This window comes from Triticum aestivum, chromosome 6A, assembly GCF_018294505.1.
Source record: "Triticum aestivum cultivar Chinese Spring chromosome 6A, IWGSC CS RefSeq v2.1, whole genome shotgun sequence".
In the NCBI taxonomy this organism is placed as follows: domain Eukaryota; kingdom Viridiplantae; phylum Streptophyta; class Magnoliopsida; order Poales; family Poaceae; genus Triticum; species Triticum aestivum.
Genome location: NC_057809.1, coordinates 26,345,308 through 26,363,616, shown reverse-complemented (window position 1 = coordinate 26,363,616; position 18,309 = coordinate 26,345,308). Strand labels below are relative to the sequence as shown.

The 18,309-nt window shown below is 42.7% G+C and overlaps 1 protein-coding gene across 2 annotated transcripts; it reads right to left on the bottom strand.

Moving 5' to 3' along the window:
• Nucleotides 1-7,625: 7,625 nt before the first annotated feature.
• LOC123130106 (MOB kinase activator-like 1A) lies at nucleotides 7,626-10,276 on the bottom strand. 2 transcript variants are annotated; one of them, XM_044550056.1, is made up of 7 exons: nucleotides 10,135-10,276; nucleotides 9,872-9,920; nucleotides 9,297-9,405; nucleotides 9,001-9,094; nucleotides 8,608-8,741; nucleotides 8,337-8,500; nucleotides 7,626-7,975 (listed from the first exon to the last, which is right to left on the bottom strand). In XM_044550056.1, the coding sequence occupies exons 1-7, from the start codon at nucleotides 10,161-10,163 to the stop codon at nucleotides 7,901-7,903; spliced, it is 654 nt and encodes a 217-aa protein (XP_044405991.1). In that variant the 5' UTR covers nucleotides 10,164-10,276; the 3' UTR covers nucleotides 7,626-7,900. The 2 variants fall into 2 exon arrangements, with proteins under 2 accessions (XP_044405991.1, XP_044405992.1); XM_044550057.1 differs by having other exon boundaries at nucleotides 9,867-9,920; nucleotides 10,135-10,258.
• Between the last annotated feature and the right edge of the window lie 8,033 nt (nucleotides 10,277-18,309).

Here is an 18,309-nt window from a genome sequence, read left to right as displayed (position 1 = left end):
GTGTGGCGGAGTGTATGAACAAAAAAACCCATGTATAATTCAACTATGGAAGTGCTCACTAGAATACTCGATAAATATTACTTGGTGTTCAACAAATAAAACCGAAATCAAAACTTAACTATTGGCACTCTAAATACCTCAGCTGATGAAGATTACATGGATGATTGAGTGCCAAAAAAACCATTTATATTACCTAGACCGGCATAAAAATGACCTATAAAACATAAACACCAGAGATAAATCATGAATTAGTAACTACTCCCTCCGTTCCTAAATATAAGTCTTTGGAGTGATTCCACTATGGACCACATACGGAGCAAAATGAGTGAATCTATACTTAAAATGCATCTATATACATCCGTATGTGGTTCATAGTGGAATCTCTACAAAGACTTATATTTAGGAACGAAGGGAGTAGTAGGATATAATGATAGAAACAACATTATGCAAGTGAAGATAGTTAGAAAGAATACCATGCTTCACAAAAGGCCCTGTCAAAATGATCACGTTCGTACGTATGATCGACCGGTCGAGTTGGACCCTTTGCCACATAAGCCAATCTAACTTCATCTCTACTGTTGGGATGAAAATTATTAATTGGAATACAAAGCCCGGGATCAGGCTGGATGTGGTCAGGATGCAACTCCTCAATGAACTTGCCTTCTCCCTGTCTCTAGCTATTGGTTCATTCTCAATATAATTTTCGCCTTCATTCTCTTCCTTTTGAACAGATGCTGAAACTTCAATCCGCACATTCTCTTGATGCGCACGCTCTTCTCGTCGTTCAGCGACTACTTCCAAAGTTGGAGCTGGGCTCGAGGTGCTAGTGCCACTGGCTTTGGCAAAAATACTCTTTAAATCTGTATAAGAGAACACAAGAGAAACTAATTGGAGGTTGGAGCAATACCAATAGAATAATTAAATAAATGTTCAAGCAAGTAACCTGAGTACATACATGACACGATTGAAATGATGCGATCAAGGGGAAGAACCGAAGAAGTACAACTAAATTATACCTTTCATTACATACTTAATCCTCTTCTTCGGCGGTGTCATCTGCAAACCCTGCGGACTCGCCGAGTCGCGGCCGCCGCCTTGCTGATCTCGGAGCCTGTCGCCGCCTTGCCTGTCGCCGCCTTCGCACCCACGGTGTCCGGTGGTTGATTGCCGGCTGCCCGCTGTCATGCGTCCGTGCGGCCGTGCCCTAGCCTCTAAAGCGCCGCCGCGCCGCCTCCGTCTTGCGAGAAAATAGCAACGAACGACTCGTATTCTCGTCTCGTAGAGTCGTAGTCTGCCTAGCAGTCGTGAAAATGTGATCGATCATCTATGTCCTTCAGCCCATAGCCCATGGGCACGGCCCGTCATTCAATCGGCAGTAAACAAGCCCAATAAGAGGCACGCGCACGCCCCACTACCTGAAAAATACGCCAGGCTAATACACTAGTATATATACGTATTTGCACGGCAGCTTAGGTATGGCGTTTGCCAAACCACGCCATATAGCTAGGTTCGCCCCTGTGTAGTTGTATGCACCGAGACAATGCAGGCAACCAAACAACGTGCCAAAGTTGATCCCTAATGCAGGAAGTCCATATGCAGGCAACCAAACAACGTGCCAAAGTTGATCCCCTAATGTAGGAAGTCCATATGCATCCAACCAAACAACTTGCACATGTCACATATAAGGCTGTTTTTCCAGAGTCAGGCTGGGTTGAGATGTGTATGCAATGCAGCTACTGTTCACTACTACAACCAAACACGCCCAAAGTTTGTGCCCACATCCTATTCCTAACAACATGGTGCCATAACCACTGGAACGAGCTAACATGCTTGTTCACTATTGGGAAAAAAAGCCCTTCTTCTAGTACAACACTAATTGTGTGCACAATATAATTATTTGAAAACAAAATACAATAAATTTTTTAAAACCCATGAATTGTGGAAAAATTTCAAAAAAAAATGAAAAAGGTTCGTCAAAAATGAAAAAAGTTCATCAATCCTGAAAAATAGTTCACAAATTTTAAAAATTCATTCAGTTTGATAAAAAAATCATCAAATTTGATAAAAAAGATAATTAAATTTTTGAAAGAGTTCATCAAATTTAAAAAATGTTCATGAATTTGAAAATATTGATCGAATTTTTGAAAAAAAGTTCGGAGAATTTTTATTAAAGTTAATCAGATTTGGAAAAAGAAAAAAGTTCGGAAGTAAAAACGTAAAAAGGGACATAGAAAAAAGGAAGGAAAAAAAAGAAAGAATAAAATACGAAAGACATCTATGTGATCATATCAAGGTGAGGTGGCTGGGCGGTTATACACCAAACACGCATGTTGTGGATTCGAATCGCAGCACGTGCCCTTTTTCCACAGTTTAGAAAATAGAGAAAAAAAGTGAATTGGGTCGGCCCAACTTGCAGGAGGGGGTGGGCGCTTCAGGCGCCTGTTTGCAAATGGGTGCCTGAAGCGCCAAATAGGAATTGCCTATTCCTATTCCCTTGTATGTGTACACGGAAGCCGCAGCTGCACACCTTTTGCCTTTACATTCGTTTCCTCGACTCTGCGATCTACTCTCTCATGCAAATTCCATAGACGCACACTTCATGATTGCCCTTGTTTTTACTGATCGAAGTCATTAGGAATCCATGTCATCCATATCTCAAGCTTCTGAAGTGTTCACAAAACTCCGCATACTTGCCACAAACCCAACATACATGCCAGGTCTATAAAATAAGCAAAGAATCGGATTTAGGACGGTTTTATCCCCAACTAAACTGAATCTCTAGCTTTCTATAAAACTAGGTCATTGGGCCTTTCCTATGAAAAGAACAATAATCAGAACGGTACCAATGGAAATCACCTGGACATCTCCTTCAGGTCGAAAGGCAAGAAAACTGTCGTGAACGGCGAAGCTTGCTTGCGGGACAGAGGAACGGAGGCTTGTCATCTTGGAGTTGATGCTCACGGTCGAGCCAAGTGGAATTGATCGACAAGAACTTCAGCTGCCATGGTATCAATCTGACTACACGTGACCACGGTGAAAAGGGGGGTTGTCATTCCTAGGATAAAATGAAGCAAGGGGCGGGCCGGAGGAGTCAATGAGGCAAGGGAAATGATTCAAATCATCGACTAATAATGAGGCGTGTGTCCGTCGTCCTCTTAGCCGTCGGATCTGATTTTAATCAGATGGCTCAGGGGCAACGTATTACGCAGACTAAGTTTTGCAACCGACTAGTTGTTGCAATCTCCTCCATTGCAACATCTGATGTGTTGCGGAATTTGGATCCCCCGCCTCCTGTGCTCCTTCCGAGCCCCCGTCAAGCCAAAGCCCCCACGCATTTGTCATATCACCGACGCCAGCAAACACGCAAACGAGGCCGCCGACAAGCACGACTGCCGCTGCCGGCAAGCACGCCGACGAGGCCACCGACAAGCATGTTGACGAGGCTGCCGACAAGCATGAACAGTCGCCTCCCGTGTTCCTCCCGAGCACCCCCAAGCTGACGCCTCCCCACGCTACTCTGACTGCCGCCATTGGGGCTCGCCATCGCCAAGCACGCCAACACGGTCGAACCAGAGGAGCACCGGCCTCCATGGTTGTCGCCTCCTACAACATTATCTCCGTTATATAAATTTTATGCAACTTGACCTTTGTTGCAAAAAATTCTGCAAATATTTTTGCAACATCATCTCAGCCGCAAAAAAATAATTGGTAACACGATCTCCGTTGTAAATGTTTCCGCAATACGGCTTAGGTCTCCTTTGGTTCATAGGATAGGAATGCTATAGGAACAGGAAGATCATAGGAAGTGAGATGACATGTATCTCAATTCCGATAGAGAAAGAGATGTCATTTGATGCATACGATAGGAATTTTTCCATTGAGTCTTAGTTAATGTTTTTTTTCCCTTCAAAATACGAAGGATTGATTCCTATCCTACATATGAATAGGAATTCATTCCTACAAACCAAAGGGCTTCAAAGGAAATTTTTTTATGCAAATCCTATCCTATAAAAATCCTATGAGATTCCTACAAACCAAAGAAGAAATAGAGGATGGCGCTCTGCCACTAGATTGAGTCAGATTTGACGGCTCACGAGGCGGCGGATTTTTTCCAAATAATCCGCAGACCGACGCGTAGCACACCCCATGAAGTAAAGGCTGCACGGATGTATAAGTCGTTATGGGCTTCTGGATTGATTAGGAGATTTTTTTTCCTTGGGGGATTTGGAGAGACCTAACTTATGAATCAAGTTTTTTTTTGTGGGAACTTATGAATTAAGTTAACGTGTGAGCTCAAAAGGTGTTTCCAATTAATGCTCCATCCTTAAAATGTAAGTCGCACTTGACTTTGTACAGTCTTTGATGCAGACTTTGTCCATTAATATATATCAAAGTACATGGACTGCAAATGTATAAATAGTTCTCGTATTTTTCATGTGAAACAATTTATTTTTATATGTTTCTTCACTATTTTTGCAGATATACAATAAGTGAAAAGTATAGTCAAAGTTGTGCAATGAAGACCAGAAAAATTCAAATGCCCTTTATATTTTATCTTAGGAAGGGGAGTATTTTTTTTTCACAAAGGGGGTTGAAAACCCTGGCCTCCGTATCAATATATGCACACAAACATCTTTATTAATTTATATATATATATATATATATATATATATATATATATATATATAAATGGTTACACCAACCACTATTGCAGAAATGGAGTGGATGACAAAGTCGTCTCAAACGAAGGACCAACTGAACAGCCTTTGTTGATCAGTCATAAACAAAGAAATCCAAATATAAAAGAAATATAATAAGCTACACTATCTTCTTTCTTATGTGCAGCATCATCGACTCGTATACTTAATCTTCAGGTCTGCAATTTCTAATGATTGGGACCTGTTTTCCTCACTCATCAGGTCGTCACCGTTTGCATCATGTTTTTGTCCTCTGCAGATATATAAATATATACACATGAGCTTGACTCAAATGTATTCCCTCCGTTTCATAGTAGTGTAAAGAACACTCTTATATTATAGGACAGAGAGAGTATATAAAAAACTAAAGGAAGAAATCTAGAGGAGGAAAGAAGATACTCCAACCGGACGAGAACATTACTGATTCTGAAGAAACGAAACCAGGGTGTACTCTTTACCTATAACAATGATTTATTTTTTACTTCCTCTGTTCCAAATTACTCATCGCAGAAATGGATGTATCTAGAACTAAAATATATCTAGATATATCCATACCTACGGCAAGTAATTTGGAACGGAGGGAGTATTTATTAATCAATTGCCAAACAGCTAGGTAAACCATTATTATATGGAACACAAACAGGTCAGAGCCCGCTAATGCTCTTTTTCTATCAATCAATTGCCACACTAACAGCTAGCCAAACCATTATTGTGATGGATCACTAAACAGGTCAGCACCCGCTAATACAGCAGGCTATTTTTTTCTTTTGTTTCGGTGCTGTCCAGGTTTTCGCCCATAGTGTACGTTCTAATATCGTTGCAAGTGTCATATTTGGCAGTACGTTGAACTGACTTTCGTTTCTTTCTCGTCCCCTATTTAAACTCTAGAACTGTTGTACTCCCTCCATTTACTTATACAAGGCCACTATGAAATATACATTTTGCATCTATACAAAGTCACCAACAGTAATCGAGACAAAATAAATGATATTTCCTTGTACTAACAACCTATTTAATACTTGCATGCATTCAGTCATAATGAGAGTCGGCTACTTTCTCCACTCAAATTCCTTGCATGTATTTAGTGTATTAATGATCACAGTAAACGAAAAGAAAAACTGATTTGCAAAGCAAGCATTAAAATTTACATTGGTATCTGTAATTTGAGTTTGTGGCCTTGTATATAAAAATGGAGAAAGTATTTTCGTTTGATTAAATTGAAAGAGGGTTAGCACGGTTAAAGAAAAACAGGCTAAGCAACGTGCCAGTTTGTTTATCAATAATGTACCAGTTTTCAGTTCAGACATCTTCTATTTGCAATTTTCTTCTTCTTATGAGATGATGATGGGGTTGTCAAAACTTGGGCCGGATGGCTTCGGCCCCTCCTTATATTGGAAGTACTGGCACATCTTAAAATACTTTATCAGGCCTTTCTTTTGTGAATTCAAAAATCAACAAACTGCTGAGTTAAAGTTGTCGCCAATGTCCTAACCAAACATCTTAACCCCCTAATCCCACAACTCGTTCATGGTGACCAAACAGGTTTCATATGTGACAGGAATATTGTGGAGAATTTTGTATATGCTGCGACATCATCAACTCATGTCATTCTAAAAAACCACTATGTTTCTAAAGTCAGACTTTTATAAAGTTTTTGACTCTCTCTCTCTCTCTCTCTCTCATGAATCCTCCTCGTAAGAGGTTTCCCTACTCAATTCTGCTCTTGGATCAATAATGTCCTTTCAACTAGGAAAACGACAATCTTACTTAGTAGAGTACCAGGGGATTGGATCAACTGCAAACACTGGTATATGAGAAGGGGATCCACTATCATCATATCTATTCATCATCGTTGCAGACCTTCTACAATGACTAATCCGCCAAAATCCACACCCTCTATCTCTGCACCACCCAATCTCCCACCACCTGCTACCCACTACGCTTCAGTATGCTGACAACACCCTCATAATTGTCGAGGCTTCACCTACAATCGCCCTAAAGGATATCCTAGATGACTTCGCCAGGGCTACGGATTTAGCCATGAACTTCAGTAAAACAACGTTCGTACATATGCATCTCCCTGCCGGCCAGGCATGCTCAATAGCTAATATTCTTGGCTGCCCCGAGTGGGCCTTCCCTCAAATCTACCTAGGACTGCCGCTTTCGCCTATTCCACTATTGCCAGACGCCATTCTACCAATCCTAGAAAAATGTCGCAAATATCTCTTGGATGGAAGGCTAAACTGCTATCCAAAGAGGACATGCTAATCCTATTATCCGTCGTCCTCAACTCTCTAAATTTCGAAAACAAAATAATTTCAGAGCCCATCGAAATATGCGAAATTTCGGAAATTTCACATGCTTCGGAAATTATTTCGGATTTTCTGATTTCAAATTTAGCTTAATTTTATTGAATTCTAAAATAATTTAAATTCATTTGAAAATTTGTTTGAATCTGCATCTATTTTGGTGTTGTTAATATTTCAGACCCTACTGAAATATGCGAAATTTCGGAAATTTCACTGAAATTTCATTGAAATTTTTAACCCTGCTCTAGCCACCTACTTATGTCTGTATTTAGGATGATCCCCCAAAAAGTGCTCAGAAAATAGATGGCTTTCACCGTGTGGGTTGTAGAAGAAACATGTACAAGTGCCAGTGTCTAATTGCTCGGAACAACGTTTGTAAAGCGAAAAAGTTTGGTGTTTTGGGTCTAAAAAACTGGCATCAACAATACAATTGCCTCTTATTAAGTTTGAAACGATTTTTTTATTTCCAAACACAGGAAATGTTATTGGACTATCCCTTGATTCTTGAAACTCCTTCGAACGTTCCTGCTTCGGGGGTGCCACCCTGACAACTCTTTTCTTTCTCAGACTTTTTAGGAAACGATAAAATTGGCTATCGCGCATAACCCAACGAGAGAAATTCCCCGGATCAAATGAAAATCCGCCGAAATGAACAAATTGCCAAGTTGCAATCAACACCTCCTTGGGAGAGTCTGAGTACATACACTAGCACTAGCTAACCTATCTCTAAAATGTAGATGAAGGTAGTCCGTGTCCAAGTCTAACATCATCACAAAAACAGAAACGCGCATGCACAGGCTGGGGAAACTAACTAACTTAAAAAGCAACAAAATATGATGTCTCCGCACTTTTGCTTCACCAGTTCTTGAAACAAAGCTCCAATTGTCTTCTCGGCTAGTGTCCAACTAATATGGGCTCGATCAGCTCCCTGAGAGGAGCTAGCTCTGCCCTATCGATTAACTGAAATTCCTGCCAAACAAATAAGGCCAACAATAAGTAATTGTAATGATTGGACCCTATGAGGCACTCGATTACAGAAAAATTTGTTTGAGACTCGAGAGATGTAAAGTGGTATGCTGCTGAAATAATAATAATACTAATCATGAGGAGGCAATCTAAATTGACAAATTCTAGTCGATAGAGCAATCAGCAAACCATTATAACTAGTTGCTAATGTTTGTGGTGTGCTTCTTAAGAATAGGCAGGATGCCTTTGTGTGCATAATGATTGATCACAGCTTCTTAAGCATATGGCACAAGACAGTAATTATTCCAGCAATTGTTGACGAATGCAACTTTGTGTCATGAAGTCGTGGAGGGTGGTTAGTTACCCATGTGAAGAGCATGAAGTGCTTGAAGCAGGTGTTGAGATGTGCTTCTTCCTGGAGCTTGAGAATCATCTGGAAATGCGAGTGGTATATGTGCGCATACACCCTGAACAGCCGCTTGAAGATCGTCTTGATGACGTCCCGGAAGTTTGGAGGGAAGGGAGCTCCTGTTGGCACCACCGTTTTTTCAGCAGATTACATGATTAGAATGAAATTCTAAATCATTTTTAGCACTCTCATCAGTACACTAAAAATAATATGTAATCAGTTATACCAAGCTTTTGCGGGAAGATGGATTCTTCATCGAGCTGGGCCTCGATCCAATCCATCAGGTACTCGACATACTTTGGTGCGGACACTTCAATGGGCCTCTTGATCTTGACTCCATCGGCCCACCTGTACTCATACCTGTTTGAAGACGATTTTTTTTTCTCATTATAAGCTCAAAGTGTGACACAGCATATATAATACTCCCTCCGTTCCTAAATATTTGTCTTTTTAGAGATTTTAAATGGACATATAGACATATTTTAGAGTGTATATTCACTCATTTTGCTTCGTATGTAGTCATTTGTTGAAATCTCTAAAAAAGACAAATATTTAGGAACGGAGGGAGTATAACATATGTTAAATGCATCTGCAGGTGCCAAGATTTGAAGGTGTGTACTTTGGACCGGCTGACATGGTGGGGCAAGTAGCTGGCGTGCAGAACTCCATGAGGGTGCCGTACAGGATGTTCACTTGGTTGAAAAAGTCGACAGCTGGAGATGGAGGTCATCAGAAACTAGTACTACAAGTTAAGACACCTACTTTTTTTTCTCAATAAAGGGTGAATTTTATTGGCTCAAAATAAAGCATCAAGAGGATACAAATACAATTAAGACACCTGTAGGTGTACAAAGATTCAGCTCATCGACAACTGTTTCATCATTAGAAAGAAAAAGGTGTCAAGAATGAACTCACTGTTGACAGCGAGCCACTCGTTGAGGTCCTCTCCGACTGGCAGGCGGACCACCTCTCGCAGGTTACCGCTGCCGAGGGTGGCGTCGATGTGCCTCTTCAGCTTCATGCCCTGCGTAGTACAGTCCAAATATTTATATATGGTGATCAACTTGTTAGCTGAACTTCGTTTTTGGTAGAGTTAGATGATGATCATCCCAGGGAGAGATTCAGCAGCCCTTTGATGAATTTTGACAAAACTTGACTTATATTTATCAAAATTTCCTAAGAGAAGAGAATAATGTGAACACATGACAACATTAGTCTCCTTCGGATTTGGGTCAAAGTTTGACCATAAATTTGAGTACTAAAATTTGAGTTACATGTAGTGAAAATGATACCATCAGAACCTTCTTTCAAATATGAATCCAACAGTATAATATTTGTGACATACCACTTATAATTTGTTAGTCGAATCATATCTATGGTCAAAACTCGACCCAAAATGGAAGGGGGGCTAATAAACTCGAACATGGAACAAAGGAAGTATATATGTAGGTTTTTTTTTGAGAGCAAGTATATATGTAGGTATACCGTACGTTGTTCCCTGCCGGAGCACTCTTCTTGGGCCTGAATGTCCTCTGGTTCCTGCGAGCCAATCAAAACAACAAATGGAAGCCAAACGAAGGTCAGTTTGGGTCCTTGGCCTTCCTCAGACAAGTGGATAATCAATCAATGAATGAAACGAGACATGAGAAGCAAGAAGATGACGAGCAACAAACCAAAGGGAATTCCAAGCGAACGAAGGAATCAAAAGCAGCAATCGAATAAGGAATTTAATCTATTCTAGGCCGGGGTTCACCTGCTGGCGCGACCGAAGAAGCTCTGCATGGTACGACGGAAGACGCCGGCGAGCGCGCCGGCGTGGAAGAAGGCGACGGCGAAGGCGGAGCACTTGAGAGACGAGAACTGAAGCGGTGAGATGATCCGAGGGAGGGAGGGAGGGAGCTTTCGTCGGAGCTCTGACGTCTACCTGAAGTCCATATATGTATGCCATACCTGACGTACGCCGAGAGAGAGATGGAGAGGTGGAGCGAGAGACAGGCTGGCGGTGATAGATGCATGGAGGCTGGCACCGTGAGTGCGTGCGTGCGTTGCGAACGTTCCCGTCTGTCCCGTGCTGTTACCCACTCACGTCCGGCTGTGCCGCCTTTGATGGTTCATTTCCGCTTAATCCAATCCAATCCTGCTTTGTTGGCAGTTGGCACTGATGCAGCGACAGCTTAGCAATATCCAGCCTTTCCATACAAGTAATCTCCGGACCTCCTCCGTACGATTGCGATACCTTTTCTTTATTAAATTTAAACACAATACAGACGCAAACACCCTAGGTATTACGAGTGAATTTGTAAGTCTTAGCCACTTTCTGTTTGCAGACTTTCAGTCAAGGTTTTTGATCTCGGCAACAAAACAATTTCGGACCTCACTGAAATATGCGAAATTCGGGAATTATTTCGGATTTTAAGATTTCGGAAATAATGCGGATTGTCAAGCGAACTTTGCACGACGGAGGAATGGACGGTGTTGTCCAGGTACGGTGTGCAGCTGTATGCACGGACGGCTTGATGAGATGCGCCGTCCGAAAGTCGTCTGGAGCCTGTCGTCGTGTGTAGCATCTGTCTGGAGTACACAACATAGTCATGTCAAGGAGGGCCAGCGGAATAGCCTTTCTTTGTTAATCAGTCATAAACAAAGAATACCAAGATATATAAGTATAACATAATAAGCTACATTATCTTCTTTCTTATGTGCATCATCCTCGCCTCTTATACTTAATCTTTAGCTCCGCACTTTCTAATGATTGGGACCTGTTTTCATCGATCATCAGGCTGATCACCGTTACGCACCAACAGTTTCGATCATGTTTTTTCCCCCTCTGCAGATGGATATATCCAATGAGTGAAAGAGGACGAGAGAGATTTTAGCTCAAAAATTATTTAGTTATCAGAAAGTAGCATGGCCATCATTAGATCGTATAACAAGAAGACAGCACATGAGTTTGACTCATCAAATGTATAAAAACCTGAAGATGGAAAGAAGATACTTCGATTGGACGAAAACAGTACCGATTCTCAATAAACAAAACTAATGCGTACTCTTTATGTGCAACAATATTCTTTTTTTATCAATCAATTGCCACGCTAACTAATAGCTAGCTAAGCCATTGTTGTGATGGAACACAAAACAGGCCAGAGGCCGCTAATGTTCCCTTTTATCAAAAATCAATTGCCACACTCACTAACAGCTAGCTAAACCATTATTATGATGGAACACAAAACAGGTCAGAGCCCGCTAATGCAAGGCGCCAGTTTTCCAGTTCAGACATCTTCTATCTGCAGTTTTCTTTTTTATGTGATGATGATGGGGTTGCCAAAACTCAAAAGGGCAACTGTATAATACTCCAAGAGGATTGGGACAATGATGATGTTGTACGTATATGTTTGTCTGATGGAGCAAAGCTAATCATCCTAGCTGGATGTCAGTGGTGATGTTGTTATTGTTATATGTTGCATTTTGTTCCGTTTCATGGGGTTCTTCTTTTCTTTTTCGCTGTTGAGAGATGGTGGTTTAAGTTTTTTTTTCTTTTGAGAAATTGTTCTTTTTTTCAGAAATTGGTGGTTCAAGTGGCAGTGGTTGAGCTATCATCACAGGCTGGCATTTTTATTCTTTTAGCACGATGAAGCCAAGTCTTATCCAGGGCCAGTGCCTCTGAAGGCCATAAATAAAATCAGCCCTTATCAGGACTTCTTTTATAATAAAATCAGTCCTTATCAGAACTTTTTATATGAATAAAGAAATCAACGCCGTTTTTCTTTTGTAAACACCAGCGGTGCGTCGTGAGAATGAAAAACTCGTTGCCGCCTTCAGGTCTCGTTCTAACTGGAGCAACCTTATTGAAACACATGAGATTGTAGAAGCAGTTGTCGGGAAGATGTCGATATAGACAAGAAGACGCCAACAACTGCAAACTAAAGAGATCTTTGTCCCATTGAAGCCGGGATAGAAGAAGGCCATAAGATGATCCCAATTTGGGTCAAACAGAGTAGAAGGACACAAACCATATAAGTTCCGAGACGGAGCAATATCTGGCTGGTCCTTATTGGATAGAGATGGAAATGGAGAAACAGGCACACCGGAACCCAGGGAATAGACCCACGAAGTGGTGGAGCTTGAGCCAAAAATCATGAGAGGGACATGTGATGGAGGACGCAAACATAATTGATTTTGATTGTTTTTTTACTAAACACTGCCTAATATAAATGGATATGTATTTTCCCACAAAAAATAATAATAAATGGATATATACGTGTTGTCTTGTGAGCTGGGGGCCATGGCTCAGGTTGGCGCCACTGAAGCTCCTCCACTGGACCCACATACATGTAACCAGTGTCACTAGACACCAGGGTAAAATAGTGAACCCTATTCGCTGATCGTTGTGAGTTGTGACAAAATTTTCATCAGTAGTTTCCAAATAAAAATGTCAATCAATCGCACAGTAAGTGCAACTGATAGGCAGGCCTAATTAGCTAGTGATAGGTGCTACAGAATTCCAGTTTGGGGAAGGTTGCAGCTTCGATTTCCCCCATTATAGGAACCTTCTACTTACTCGTTTTCTAAATATAAGATTTTTTTAGAGATTTCAATACAAACTACATACAAATGTATTATGTATATAGACAATTTTTAGAGTGTAAATTCACTAATTTTGCTTCATATATAGTCCCAGTTGGAATCTCTAAACCAGCTTATATTTAGGAATGGAGGGAGTAGAAGATTAGTACCCAATTTTTTTATTATATATTTCATTTTTCTCTTGGTTTTATCAATTTTCTTTTCTTTCAGGTTTATTTTTATTTGTTGGGTTTTTCTTTTCTTCCAGAGAATGTTCTTCAATTTGCATAAAACGTTTGCGTGTATCAAAAAAATATTTAAAGTTCAAATATACTGCAATTTTATTTTACAAATGTCAAAAAAATGTTCATAGGTTATAAAAAATTGTTCAAATTTTGAAAAATAAATTTATCAAACTCAAAATAATTTTTGTTTTGGAAAATAAAATGAAAAAACCAACCAAAGCCAAAATACCAGAGAAAGCAATAAAAAAAGCTTTGGTCGCCAACTACAGCGCATGACGCTAAATGGGCCGCCCCCTACAGCGTACAACACTAACGGGTTCCTTGAAGGTGATCCCAGTTTGGCGCTTCAGGCGTCGTTCCTTATTGTTTTGTAAACGGGCGCTCACAGGCGCGTGTAGCTGGGCTCGGCCCATCTGCCCTTTTTTCTCTGTTGGTAAAACAATAAAAATGCGTGTGTGCCCGGTTTCGAACATACGACCCCCTGGTCAGTAGCAAACTGCACTAACCATCTTTTCCCCTCTTTTCTTCGACTAGGGATGGCAATGAGTACCCATTAACCGTGTACCCTGCAGATAAAAACCTTATTAGGGCAAGGGTATGGGTCAAAAAAATACCCATGAATACATAAATAGGAAAATTTCATACGCATCGGGTATAGTGGGTACGGGTATGATTTAGTATAACCCATACCCATGTACCCGCATATATTCTAACAAATAGACCTTATATATTATTTATCCACATATTAAATATATTATATGTACATAAATCCCCTAACAAGACCCCATCATGCATTTATGTTAGGCCGCCGCACCACAATAGCTAGCCCACGAACCAGTATGCGTTGATGTCATGATGTGTTGTTGTTTATAAATTATTGTTATAAGTTGTTGTTTATGACTATGTAATGCTTAAATTGATGTGTTGCAAATTTGAGTAATTTTACCCACAGGTACCCATTTACCCTGATGGTTGACGGGTATGGGAAAAAATTGTACCCGTTAACGGATATGGGTACGGGTGATGGTAAGGTTTGGGATGATGGATAAGGGTATGGGGTGGCTCCACCTGTACCCAAATCCTGCGAGTGCCATCCCTATCTTCAACTCATGTGCTCTGCTACATCTTCTTCATTACTTTCCTCTTATGTCTATTTCTTTTCTTTTTTTATTTTTATTTTCTCTTTCTTCTTTTTTCCTTTTTCTCTTTTCTCATTTTATTTTTTATTCGGAACGTTTTCTTCGGTTTTTATTCTTTTCATTTTTTTCGTTTTGCTATATTGAATGAACTTTTTCGCAAAATTTGATTTTTTAAGTTGATGATTTTTTTTTCAAAATTGATCTTCTTTCAAAATAGATGAACTTTTTTTCAAAACCGATGAACTTTTTTGAGAAAACTCGCTTGAAGGCCAAGGAGTGCATGTGTTGCGTGAACAGGAGTCACGGTTTTATATGATCGATATGTAGATTCTAAATTTATTTTCTCAGAAAACTTGCTTAACCAGTAAAAGGGTACCTTCCTTTATTTTTCTAGCAATGTTGGCTAGATGACTTGGTTCGTGCATGCGGGCTCTTTCAACGTCTCCATCGCTTGAGTCCTTGTGTTATGATATTACTTTTAGGCAAAACACTACATACAAGAAATGACCTACAAAGCGAATGGTGTTTTGTGACTTATAGGTGACATGGTGAGTAGTTACTATCAACTTCGGGGTGATGGATAATTATTCTTATTTTTTTTATGTAGGATAATTATTCTTATTTGAAGCTAAACACTGCATGCAATGAAAGAACCTACGGAAATGAAGGGGTATTTTTGTGACTTATGAATGGCATGATAGGTAATTACTATCAACTTCGGAATGGACCAAAAAAACAAAGAAACGCATGGTCCAGCAGAGCTGCTGGGTAGTGTCTGCAAAGGCATGCGGAGAACGTGTGCGGTGTGGACGGCAGTCACATCGTGAGCGAATGGTTTTACATGATCGATCTGTGGCTTATTAGTTTTTTTTAGAAAACTCGTTTGACAAATAAAGGGTACATTCCTTTATCTCTCTAGCAACGTTGGCTAGATGACTTGCGTGCAAGCAGGCTCCTTCAACGCGACCATGGCTCGAGTCCTGGTGATCCGCTATTTATTTATTTTTTGCTGAGATGTGTTTCGCTATTTCTTTTTTGAGGCGAAACATTTGCGTGCAATGAAACGACTTAGAAAAAATGAAGGGGTATTTTTTTTGAGCATCAGTACAGACACAAGCGTTCATATACACGCGCATACACTCATCCCTATGAACGCACGCACGCACATCCTACCCCTATGAGCACCTCCGACAGACTGAGCCGGCATATCATCTTGAGATTTACGAAGTCACCGTAGGCGCCTCGTCATCGACGGGAACGTCTCCTCCCACTGAAAGCGCATCGCCGGAAATTCTGAAATAAATCCAGGAATAATGCGAGCACCAGGATTTGAACCCTGGTGGGTTGGGGATACCACTGTCTATCTAACCAACTCAACCACAGGTTGATTGAAGGGGTATTTTTATACTTATGAGTTGCATGGTGAGTAATTACTATCAACTTTGAGATAATGGACAATTACCTTTTTTAGGCAAATTTTGTGATTTATGGATGGCATGATGGACAACTACTAACAATTTTAAGATGGATCAAAAAGTCGAAGAAACACACATTTCTTTATTATTAGGTATATATTAGAGCAACTCCAACGGGGCGACCTATTTCATCCGCCGCAGTCCGTTTGGGTCGGCACGAACAAAAGAGAAGGCCCAACGCGTCGACCCAAACCCAAATCGAGTCCGATTCGCGTCCGTGCCGACGCATTTGCGGCCCAAATTTGCGTTCCAAATGCGTCGATGTCCGCCACGTCCCCGCTTGGTGGTCGTCCAACTACCCGCTACCTACCTGGTCAGTTTAATTTATGACCTTGGGCCCACGCGTCAGCGACGGCGGTCGTCCTTTTTTAAGTCGACCATGCGGCGGGACCGTCCTCATCCGCTTTCAGCCAGCTCCCGTCCCATCTAGCCACACCCGCTCCCCCGTCGCCGGCAAACCCTAGCCATCTAGCCACCCCAGATGAGGCTCTTCTCCGGCGCTCGCAGCAGCAAGGCCAAGGGCAAGTCGCCCGCCATTCCTTTTCCCCCTGGAGTTTCTCCCGCCTTCGCCGGCGCCAGCTCGCCGGCTGAGGCATCGTGTTAACGTGCTGGTGCACCAGGCGGAGTGCCACTGGCAGAACCGCGTACCTCTCCCGTACCCCGACGCTACCCTGCTGCACGACTGTCACTTGGATCCGGAGAGGATCCCAGTGCCGGCGGCGCCGCGGTTTGCTAGGGCGCACGCGGAGGAGGTGCGGCGCCGGCGGGCGCTCCTGACGCCGGAGCAACGCCGCGACCCCGCCTACGCCTCCGACTCGCCCAACTGGGCGTGCTGGTTCGTCTTCGAGCACGAGGAGGCGAGGCAACACGGCGTACGAGAAGTCGACCGCACCGTGCCACCACCCCCGTTCGTCATCCGCGAGAAGGACCAGGTGGCGGAGGCCGCCTACTAGGCTGCCCTTACGGCGGTCTACCGGGAGAGTGAGGAGGAGGAGGGCGCAAGGCGGCGGCGCCCGAGGAAGAGGAGGCGGCCATGGCCCTCTCCGCGGCGGGCGACTGCGTCCTGCCATCGGTGACCCTGCCGTCCCCTATGAAAGCCGAGCCGGAGCCGTCCCCCATCGAGCGCTACTTCTGGACGGGAGTAGTGCGTGAGTGGGTCAGCGCGCCGCCGATCTGGATGGGGCCGACGCCGGTGCAGGAGGCGGCGTACCTCGAGCACTGGCACCAGCGACGGCTGGCCGAGGAGCCCCGCCACGACAAGTACCTCAAGATGCTCGAGCGCGACGCCGAGGACGAGCAGTACGAGGCCACGACGGCACTGCCCGCGCCCGACATGAATGCCCTCTGGAACACGACGTTCCCCTGGGCCGGCCCGACACCGACGCTCGTTGACATCACGGACCCCGAGGACAACGACGACGACGCCTAGAGCAGCGCGCCGCCTCCTAGTTTAGTTTGTTTTTATTTTTTTAAATGCAAATGTGGACGCGTGGACTCTCGAAAGCCGGCTTTAATGTTGTTTTTATTTTAAATATGCATGCATTCTTGTTTTTCTAGCACTGTCAAAATGGGTTGGATCAACATTGGACGCACGTGCCGACTCAAACGCGAAAGTGGACGATCGTGTCCGTCTGGCAGACCCAAACGGACAAAAAAGACAAAATCGCCGTCCGTTTAAATCGGCCCCGTTGAAGTTGGTCTTAAGTGTACACAAATGATGTCGCCCATCTTACATGTTTGGTTGAACCTCGTTTTCCATCTTTGTTGGTCGCAGTAGACCAACCAATAAATGAAACATGAGGGATTAGCAAGGGAAACTAGCACAATCTCTCTCGTGCAGAAAGCATCTTTACTGTCAGAAATCATCATTCCAAAGTAGCTGTATTCTTTTTACCCTTTTTTAAGGAAAAAGCAGTACTGCTCCTAGTCAATGAAATCAAGGGAAACTACTTACAAACAAGAAGGTAAATTGGAGGTTGGCACGTCGAGCAAGGAGTTGTTTCCTGCAATGTCAAAGGATGCAAGAGTAACCGGACAGAAGAGAAAACAAGTGAAGGTGTATAGACCAAAAAAACAGGTGCAGGCCTTGGGAGAGAACAAAATCTGTGAAGTTCCTAACATGGCCTTAACACGAGGTGGACAGAAAGCTGGCGATTGCGACCACAACCTAGTGATAGCACCTTATGGTGAGGATGTTCGACTGGACTCCCACAAAAAGATGAAAATGGAACAAGGTTCCTTCCCAATTGGATCGGCGGATCAGGCGGAGGCTGCAGCAGAGCAGCCCCGCCACACGCAATGATTCTCTTATGTTGGAACTGTTGCGGTTTAGGGACGGACGCGACAGTCGGCGAGCTGCGATGGCTCGTGAACAAACACCGTCCCTCCCTCCTCTTCTTATCCGAGACCAAGATGAGGGACTCCAGAGCTCGGAAGTTCATGTGGTCATTGGGATACATAGGCTCTTTTGCGGTAAGCAGCGATGGCTTGAGCGGAGGGCTCGTTC

Excerpts from the sequence above, each read along its gene's own strand:
- LOC123130106 (XM_044550056.1), bottom strand. The coding sequence starts at position 10,163 with ATGCAGAGCTTCTTCGGTCGCGCCAGCAG. Across the intron at positions 8,742-9,000 it reads ACCATGTCAGCCGGTCCAAA|GTATGAGTACAGGTGGGCCG; the intron begins GTACACACCTTC and ends GTCTTCAAACAG. Across the intron at positions 8,501-8,607 it reads CATCTTCCCGCAAAAGCTTG|GAGCTCCCTTCCCTCCAAAC; the intron begins GTATAACTGATT and ends TGGTGCCAACAG.